Raw genomic sequence first — 10,178 nt, 5'->3', positions numbered from 1 at the left:
ACCACATATAAGTAAAGATGTTGTGTCCGCTGAAAACTAAAATTCAGCCTGTGGGGACATGTATATAAAAGATATTAACTGCAGCATTATTTTTTTTAAAAGGAATTGAAAACAACTTAAGTGCCCAACATCAATTAACTAACCAGTTAATTAAATTGTAGTAATATGAAAAAATATCCTCACATATTATTAAGCAAAGAGGATGAGATTATAAAATAGCATGTATTATAGAAATCCATTTTGGTAAATATGTTTACATCGAAAAAAGCTAAATAGATCACATAGAGAAACAAAACAAAAAGAAATTGGAGCCATTATTTCTGGATTTTCTACATTCTCTTAATTGTTTACAAAGAACCTGCATCTACATTTATAATCAATTGGAATAATATGACTATTCTCTTTGCCTAGAAAGCAAAGGTGTAAACCCCTACTGTCCACATTTGGATGCCAGGGCAAAGCAGATCAGTTGAGCCCAAAGTTAGAGTAAGAAACCCCCATGGGCAAGGCTTCCATTTCCAAAAATGTTTCTGTCTCCATATACTCAAGACTTCATTTTTTAAGTTATGTAGAAACTACATTTCTCTTTTGAAATATATTACAATAAAAGCAAAGTTTCTCTAAGTGTTACACGTACCCACACACACACACATACACACACACACCATACACATCACATACTCACAGAACACCCATCTTAATAAATGCTTAATGAGTTCCAATCCAAAGCCTAATAGAAATCCCCCATGAAGACTTGGCAAGATTCTGAATAGGCAGCATCCTTGTCATTAGCTAGCCATTTCTAAATGCAGAGATCAAACTCACCAAAATATTCCTTAATTCTCTTTCTTGTTTTTTTTTTTTTTTATCTGCAGAGACTTCAGCCCAGAAGATTGAAAACCAATGAGCCAGTTCCTCTAGAATGAACTCAAGATAAGCAATCAGAACCCTCCTCTCATTTCAGTTTCTCTCTCTAAGACTCTGACCACTATGTGGGTCTCACCTTTTCCATCTGTGAAATGGGGTTATAAACCCTTGTTCAAATCCCTCATTGAAAGGATTAAACAAAACAAGGTAAAACCCATATTCACTTATATTACTTCTGTGAACATCCTCTCCATCCTTCCCCAAAAGGAAGAGTGGGTCTCAGGTCTTCTGGACAGTGCATGCTTTAGCTAGATATATCCTGCCCACTTCTGCTCTGCCCACTTCAGCCAGCTAGGGCAAGGTATGCCTGCTTACCCCCTCATTGCACCCTGCCCAGCCCAAGCACGGCCAGTCTGGAAACCATTTTCTACTTCTTTCTCTCTTTCTCTCTCTCTCTCTCTCTCTCTCTCTCTCTCTCTCTCTCTCTCTCTCTCTCTCTCTCTCTCTCCTTCTCTCTCTTTCTTTTTAAATACCAGGGATTGAACCCAGCCACTTAACCACTAAACCACATCCCCAGCCCTTTTTATGTTTAGAGACAGGATCTCACCAAGTCACTTAGGGCCTCTCCAAGTTGCTAAGACTGACTTTGATCTCAAAATCCCCCTGCCTCAGCCTCTTGAGTTCCTAGGATGACAGTTGTGTGCCAACCATTATCTTCTTGGCCAGCTCCCATAAGGGCCTTCCAAGGGCCCTGAGCTTTGAGTAGAATTGAGGCAAATGACTGCAGAGAGTCCAACCACAAACTACACTCAGGTTTCTGCTTGTGGATACTGGAGAGAAGTCAATATGTACTCAGCCCAGACTGAAGTAATTAAAGTGCCAGGCCACTGCCACCCTTCTCTCTCTAGCACACAGACTTTGAGCCAAGCTCAGCCTTCCAACATGGCCTGGCCCACAAGGAATTCCCGCAACTCCAAGACTAGCAAAAGTGGGTCCTTCAGCCTCCTCAATGCTTGTTAGGGAGGGAAGATACTGTAGAGGGTGGGGGATTTCTTGGCTCAAAAGTTTTAATGGTTCTCAGCACTGGTTGCATGTTGGAATCCCTTGGATAGCTTTTAAAAATAGGATGCCAGGTCCCTGTTCTGGTTTCATTAACCTGGGTAGAGCCTGAATACAGAGATTTTTAAAATCTCTACAAGTAATTCTAAAGTGTACAAGGGTTGAGACCCTCTGGAGTGGGCTCTATCCTTCTCCTGATTTACACCTCTGATCAGAATCTCTTTCCCAGATACAGTGGTTTTCCTTCAGCCACACTAAAGGTCAGACAGAGAAAAAACTCTTGGGCTGACCTAAGTTCCACAAGGCACTGACTGTGCTTTGTTTATCATTATGAACCCAGTGGCCCAACTAGTAAAATAAGATGTGTGTGAATAAATGAATGAGTGAGTGAATCCCATCCTCTCCCACCTCCTGAGTGCCTGAAATCTTCCCAAGTGTGATCTGCAGACCCGCAGGTTTGCATCACCAGTGGGCTTGTTAAAAATGCAGATTTTCAGATCCTGCCCCTAATCCACTGAATGGGAATCTGCATTTTTATATCCCCAGGCATCATTGGTTCTGCCATACACCAGTGCTTCTCCAACTTCACTGCACATTCAGATTGCTCATGGGAGTGTATTACCCACCCATGAACCTGCAGTCCAGATTCAGATCCATGTACTGTAAGTCTGTCTAATACACCTGCCTCTGTGCAGGCCCAATTTTGGATCTGGTTTCCCTGGGAGACCTTTTCCCTGACTATCCTGCCCCTTCTTAAGATAAAAACTTACCTCCCTGCCACCTATGGGTCACTTACTCAGCCTTACATAGAACAGCCTGGTTCAATTCCCACCTCTGCAGCTTCTTAACTCAGTGACCCTGAACAGGTCACTGGACCCCTCCATGTTGTAATTTCTCCATCTTAATAAAGGGGCTGATTAGGGAAAGACCATCTAAAGCACTTAGATTGGTGTCCCTTCCCAGAAGTTTTTTTTTGTTTGTTTGTTTGGGATTTTTTTTGTTTTGTTTTTTTTTTTTTGGCCTTTAACAGACTTTCTAATAACAGTTTAGATGAAAGTGGCCTGGATTAAAACCTTCAATCCTGGAAATTCTGCTTCCACCAAGGGCAAAAAAAAAAAAAAAAAAAAAAAAGGAAGTAAAGGTGATCACGGTGTAGAATCCCTCTTGGGAAAATTAAAACTGTTTGAAGAGGTTTAGTCTTCTGCCTTTTTTCTTTTCATTACTTGTGAAGAAAAATCAGCATCACCCAGGAACACAGGCCTGGGCCATTGTGCCCAGAACAGGGACAACTCCATTCCTTCACAGCCAAACATCTCCGTGGACTCTCTTTGAACTACCCAGGACTACCTGATTGACTAGCCGCTTCTCTAGCTCTCCAGAGCAAGATGTGAGTTTGCGTGTGCGTGTGCGTGTGCGTGTGTGTGTGTGTGTGTGTGTCTGTCTCATGGGAAAGGCGGTCGCAGGTTCCGTGCGGAAAATGGAGTCCTCCCTCCCTCCCTCCCTCCCTTCCTTCCTTCCTCCTTCCTTCCTTCCAAGAGTTGCGCGGGAGCCCAACCTAACTGCAAACTGGCCCGGCCTGGCACCACTGTCCAAGCGAGGCCGATGCCCTCTGCGGCAGACTGTGATGCGCGCTCCCTGATCTAGCACCCCGCTTGCCCGGCAGCCCGCGCGCTCTCCCGGTGCAGCATGCGGGCGCGGTGACGTTCTCGGATAAATGCCGTGTAACTGTGTAGGCGAATGGGAGCTAAAAATAAGAACGGAAAATCTATCATTAAGGTATCATTGCGCCAGCGCAGCTATTTGAAGGCTCCCATGGTCCCCGGCGCCTGCGTTTGAAGCCCGCCTTCAGGCTTTGGGGGGTATTTGCAGAAAACTCCCAGCAGCTACTCGCCAGCCAGATCTCAGGGCGCAGGGGGTGGCGCCGGTAATTATGGCAACGCTCAAATAAAATATATGCTCACCTTCCCCCTCCTCATCTCACCCCCTGTGTTGTCCTCAGGTCGCTGGAGAAGCCTCCCGGAATGGGGCTGGATGCTGAAATTTATGTGACCCCGCTGATTATGCAAAGACCAGGACCGAAGGCTCTATCAGATCTATTTCGCCACCACCTTCCTCCATCCACCTTGGATTAGAAAAATAAGTACCGGGGGCGGGGGGGGCGGGGACCCTATGGAGGACAAAATGACAACTGAGACTTAACCCTAGGTCTACAGTGCGCCGCGGCGAGGTGCAAAGACGCAAACTCCCGGGATGGCGAGCCTCCGGGGTTCCACTGGGTTAAACAAAAATTGATCTGATTTTCTTTTTAACACCCAAAGGGGAGAAGGGGAAACCAGGAGAGGGAAAGCAATGTTTGTGTGAGTGCGTGTGCGTGTGTGTGTCCGTGGAGGGGGAGGAGGCTCCAAGGTGCAGCCTGCGCGTCGCTCTGCGCCTCGGCGGGGCTGCGTGCGTGTGTCCCTGTCCGCGCTGCTGAAACGGGCTCTTCGAGGGATCGGCGTCACATGACTCCGCCTGCCCCTCACCAGCGCGCAGATCGCCAGTCGCTCAGTTTGCCCGGAACCGGGGGAGGGTCGGGCGGCATCTCCCGCGCCTCAGCGCTCTGCGAAGCGAAGAGGTTACGCGGAGAATGATACATCTAGATTGAAGAAGCCTCCGCTCAGCTCTAGATCCCAGAGTGTAGACATTTGGGGGGAGGGGAGAGCGAGAGGGAACGAGCGAGCGCCTGAGAGAAGCAGCGCGGCGCGCACAGACTGGGGGTTGCAGAGTGCCGCGCGGAGAAGATGTAAGCGCGTGGGGTCTCGCTGGCCTCCGAGCACCATGCAGAAGGGGATCCGGCTGAACGATGGCCACGTCGCGTCCCTGGGACTGCTGGCGCGCAAGGACGGCACGCGCAAAGGCTACCTGAGCAAGCGGAGTTCGGACAACACAAAATGGCAAACCAAGTGGTTTGCTCTGCTGCAGAACCTGCTCTTCTACTTCGAGAGCGACTCCAGCTCTCGGCCCTCAGGGCTGTACCTGCTGGAGGGCTGCGTCTGCGACCGCGCGCCCTCCCCCAAGCCGGCGCTCTCCGCCAAGGAGCCGCTGGAGAAACAGGTGAGGCGAGCGCGCCGTCCTGACCTCCCAGACCCCCTGACCGCGGCCCTCTGGGTTCAGGGCCTTTGACCAGCCTTTATGATTGAACTTTGGCCCCTCTACTTTCCGCACCCTGGCCGCTCTGGGCGTCTCAGTGGGAGGAGAGGCTGACCCTGCGGCGGGCAGAGCGGGCAGGGACTGCGGGCAGGGAGTAGGTGAGGGCTGCGGCTGCCCTTCGCCGGATGAGCGCTGTGGGAGACGGGGTCAAAGGGACCGAGACTTGGAGATGCAGAGGGAACCGGGGTACGAAGGAACAGACTGAAACATTAAATCTGGACCCAGGTTCTGCCAAAAATGATGCCCCCGCCCCCATTCCCCCAGCTGTGATAGACCAAATTGTCGGCCCTAGACCCGAGGAGGTGTAATTCCCTGTGCTTGGGCATTGGGAGGGCGAGACAGAGGCATCCAAGTGCCACGGGCCCCTGTCTCACTGCAGCTGAGGGCCAAGAGCAACCTGCGCTAGCTCCGCTGAGTTGGGGGTTGCGGGGCCACAGGGGTATGTTCGTGCGATCGAGCGGCTATGGACTCCCACTCTGCCCCTGGCCAGAGCAATAAACCTGGGGGTTCCAAAGACGCGCTAATGCGCCGGGGCTAGAGCCAGGGCTGCGGAGGCAGCTGGACAAGTGGGCGCTTCTCTCCTCCCCCGCCCCCTGCGCCGCCGCCGCAGTCGCGGCTATAGCGCTGCGCTCGCGTTTCCTGAGCTGCAAGGCTAAAGGGCCAGGCCTGGATCTACTGTGTCTGGGCCGGGAGGGGTGCATCTTTGGCAGGGAGGGAGGAGGGGCACCTGCAGCCGCCTAGTATGAACACTCCCTGAGAGAGAGGTATCTTTAAGCTTGATGTGCTCTCAAATGCGTCTGTCCCCCCTGACTCTGGGAAGATAAAGTAAATGATAGTGGGTCCTAAAATGTCACCACTGGGAGGGACCTGACATCTATGGAGCCCAACCAGCAAGTTATTGGGGGACACTGAAGTCCAAAGGGAGAGATTCACTTATGCAGTGGCATAGCAGGAGTTGAGGCCACACTAAGATTTTGAGAAATCAGATCGCAAAAGCCATTGCTGCATGCAGACTGGTGGAAATTGAACTGGCTGAAATAGAAGCCTTGTTTGAAGTCTCCTACCTAATTGTCAGGACAGGGATCTGAGCTCTATTTCTCTGGCACATCTCCCTTCTTTGCCTTCAGAGCATGGGTGTTAGAAGATGGTTTCTGGGGACTCCGCAGTGTGGACAGGAATTTTTGAGGATGGGTCTCTGGGGAGTCAAGCCAGATGGCAAAGATGGAAAGAACAGCCAGTTTCAAACAGAGCCTAAGAAAGGAGTCGCTGGGAAAGAGACCCAGGCTGGGCCAGAGACTTGGCTCTCAACCCTTCTTAACTTACCCTTCTCCAGCCAAAGTACACCTGCATCTACCAGTGACCTGCAGCCCCAGCCCCAACCAAGGCCTCCCTCCATGGCTGAACTCCTGGGCTGGCAGGGAGGGAGAGGCAGGGTAGCTGAGTTTGTGTGGGCTCACAGTATCTGTTCTGAATGCCCCTGGACATGAACACAGCCTGACCTGAGACTGAATCTCAGCTTTATGACCTCCTGACTGTGTGACTTCAGTTAACAAACTAAATTTCTTTGTTTTGTAATCTGTACAATGGAGATAACACAGACTTTTCTGAGGTTTTTGAGAATACTAAATTAAATAATGTATATGAAAATATGCTCACAGTACATTTTAGTGGGATCTAAATAAATTTCACTTCAATCTGAATTATATCCATGCAGGCAGGGTTATTGAAGTCATTAGATGTTAAAGCTGAAAGGAACTCAGAGATTGCACCACCTACCCTTCCCATTTTACAGACTAGGAAAATGAGGACCAAAAAGATCAAATCTAGCAGGATCAGACCTAGAATTCACCCACTGTCTAAGAATTCCTGAAAATGAAACACTACATTGATTCCAGATCACCCAACTCTTTCTTGGTTTGGGTACTGAATCATGCTAGCAGTGGATCATGTAGGGAATGGAGTGCAAAACAGATGGATGATATGCACGTGTGTTCGGAGCCATCTCCCCAGAGAGCCTCAGGTGGGTTCTCTAGAGGAGCCCTCCCAGCACCAGTGAAGAGAGTAGGGTTGGGAGTAGCAGGTGATAATCTAGTGCCAACAAGCTGGGGCACAGAGTTTTGTTAAAGACTAATGCTTCATCTCATATGATTATAACGATGTTTCATTTAACTCTAGAGAAAGTTTGATACATGTGGGAAAGTAGATCCTGCTCCTTTGGCCCATACCTGTGTACAAAAGTTCACAACTTTTCCCAAAAAATCTTTGAGTAAAATTGATGGCTCCTGCATCAGCTCCATGTTTCTCTGTGACTTGGGTGTCCCATGGCACAAGCTACAGAGCCAGTGTGAGAGACTCCAGGCTACCCTGTGACAGGTTTGAGCTCACAAGAATCCTATCCTTGAGTTAAAACCCACTGGGGTTGTGGTGGAGTGCCTGCGGCTAATAGGCCTCAAAGAAGCCATTAGTTAGACTGACTTAGCTAGTATCTGGTAAGACTTGCTTTTAGTAGGGCATCATTACTACCCAAGTCCAAACAGACAGCTCCTTTCTTGAAGGACCAAGAATAGTTTCCGTGACAGAACAAGTCTTAGCTGGGAACCCCCAAATGGCAATGACAGAGTCAGGGATGAAGCACATAGTAGATGCACAGAAAATGTTGATTAAACAGGACTTGTTGGTGTATCCTTTATTAATTCTATATTTCATATCCTGAGGGCTGACTGGGTGCTGGGCCCTGTGCTGGAACCTAGGCCTAAGAAGCTGATTGTCATAAGCCCTGGGTCCCTGGGGAAGATAAGAGTGGGCCCCTCAATTTAGGAAGATACTCTAATTCTGGAATACACAGGCTGCCTTGGGAACTAAGTGCTGAGTACCTGCTCCATCCTAACCTAATGCAGTCCCACCTGGCTGCACCCAGCTTGGTCTGACTGCGTCTTCCTGGGATCTGAGGGTCTCATGAAGTCAGATTGGCACAGCCATTTCCCATGACAGCTACAAGCACTTCCCTGGCCTGGGCCCAGCTTGCTCAGTGGCGACCTCCTTTCCTTTGCAGCCCTGCAGCCCACACACCAAAGGCCTAGGTGGTATGGATTTAGAGTTTGAGTTCATTTTTGGTAGAGATTGGCCCTTGGTGTTCCATACTCTGCTACAGAGTAGAGTCATGCCACACTTGCTTTTCCAAGCTCCTTGAAATAATGTTTCTAGCTCCAATTGCTTTGTAGCAAAACCCCACCAAACCAACCCCAGCACTCCCCTCACTTCCCCACCCAGATGGAGATCAAAATGTAGGGGTCAGGCTCTTCCTGACTCACCTGGGACAGAGGAAACACAGCAGCCTAGAACCCAATGTGAACAGAGGCTCTGGAAACTGGGGACCTCCTAGTACTTCTCGTCCACCTTTCCTGGAGAAGAGATGAAGCCCTGTACTTGCTGTCCTCATCATTTTAAGACACTGTCCTCTTGGCCTGGAGGATCAGATCCACAACAGCTTGGAGGGTTTGACTGTGCCCATTTTACAGATGAGGAAACCATCTCCTCAGTGGCTACCCAGCACAGCAGTGGCAGAGATTCATTTTCTGGCTTTCTCTCTCGGCAGTTGTGCTGGTGTCAGCACAGAGCAGACCCTCCCAGAGCTGGAGCACACACTCAAGCCCTGTGCCAATCAGCAACATGCAAACCCGAATGCAGGAGAGTAAGTTGCTCTAAAAGCAGCATCCCTCTAGACCTGGGAGACGGGGACACTGGCACACTGGTGATGCCAATAGCTCAAACTAGAGGACTTGTACCCATAGGAAGCCAGAAAGACTGTGGGGTCTAGGTTTAACTGTATGGGGTACACATCTCCCTACACCGCCCCCCAGCAGAAATGGAGTTGTGCCTTAAATGGGACAAGAAAAAATCTGCTCCCCACCTCCTTCTTGGTGACAGTGGGGTGGAGGTCAGGAAATCAGCCTAAGCTAAATTCTCACAGTCATTGATTTGTGCAGTGCACAGCGTTGCTCTCTGTGCCAGGCCTGGGCTCGGTCCCCCAGGCACAGAGAAGAAAACTTCATCCTCGTCCTCCAAGTGCCCATGGTTGAGTGGGGTGCTCTCCGTCTAGGCTCACCCCACAGTAACCTCCAAGTGCATGGAACACTCCCTCCCAAAGAGCCCGACACTGTCCCAGCCCTCCTTGGTTAGGATTTCAGGGCCACCTGCTGTCCTGCTTCACTCATTGAAGAACTTCATCCTTATCCCACCTTGCCCAGTTCAGCTCCAGGCAGCAAGCAGCCAGAGTGTGCTTTTGTTATTATTATCATCGTATCCTTTAAAATTTTTTTGATTGACACATAATAACACATAATATTTGTACATATTTGTGAGGTACAATGTGATGTTTTGATTCATATATACATTGGGTGGCGATCAACTCAGGGTAATCAGCATATCCATCACCTTAAACTTTCATCATTTCTTTATGGTGAGTACATTCAGATTCCTCTCTTCTGCCAGCCACAAGCTGGAGGACCCCTTGAGATCCAGCCTGCTGACCCCTCTAGTCCGGCCCACTCACCCTCTGCTTCTTCCCCTCTCTCCTCTGTCCACAACTCCCCAAGGAGGCCTCCCCTACCCTCCCTAGCAGCTCTGGAAGAAGCTCTTCTCTCTGCCTGGAGTGATCTTCACTCTGCCCCCATGTCCTTTGGATGGACAGCCCCTTCTCCTCCTGCCTCTTCTGCAGGTCTCCTCTCCTCCCACGGAAGCCAGCACAGCTCCCGGCTTCCCTCGTTGAATTCATAGATAGCCCTCTTGTCTTCATTCACAGCAGTGACGATGATGTCATTACAGTCCATGATGATGTCATGCACTCGGCTGGCCATTTGGGAATGGCCATTTCCCCACTAGAACTAGACCGTGCATCAGGAGAGCATGAGACAGCAGGGACAGGAAGCACATCAGGGATTAATGTAACTGAGTCCAGGTGACAGGTGTAGAAACCCTGAAAGGAAGAAGGAACGGAGGTCTAGGATAAAGATTGCATCAAGAGATGCTCACATGGAGAATTAGCAGGACCCGTGCTCCCACTG

At 49.6% G+C, this 10,178-nt stretch overlaps 1 protein-coding gene across 4 annotated transcripts in view; it reads left to right on the top strand.

Annotated features, from left to right (window-relative positions):
- Nucleotides 1–4,743: 4,743 nt before the first annotated feature.
- Rasgrf1 (Ras protein specific guanine nucleotide releasing factor 1) overlaps nucleotides 4,744–10,178 on the top strand; it is a 104,398-nt gene continuing 98,963 nt past the window's right edge. For 2 of the 4 annotated variants that reach the window (XM_076848722.2, XM_076848720.2), the window contains exons 1-2: nucleotides 4,744–5,019; nucleotides 6,007–6,009. In XM_076848722.2, coding sequence (XP_076704837.1) covers nucleotides 4,744–5,019; nucleotides 6,007–6,009 — 279 coding nt within the window. The remainder of the gene's footprint in view (nucleotides 5,020–6,006; nucleotides 6,010–10,178) is intronic. The other 2 variants (XM_076848724.2, XM_076848723.2) reach the window with 1 other exon arrangement.

Source organism: Callospermophilus lateralis, chromosome 3 (assembly GCF_048772815.1).
Source record: "Callospermophilus lateralis isolate mCalLat2 chromosome 3, mCalLat2.hap1, whole genome shotgun sequence".
NCBI lineage: Eukaryota > Metazoa > Chordata > Mammalia > Rodentia > Sciuridae > Callospermophilus > Callospermophilus lateralis.
The sequence above is the reverse complement of the archived record's forward strand: the minus strand, read 5'-3'. Positions and strand labels throughout refer to the sequence as shown.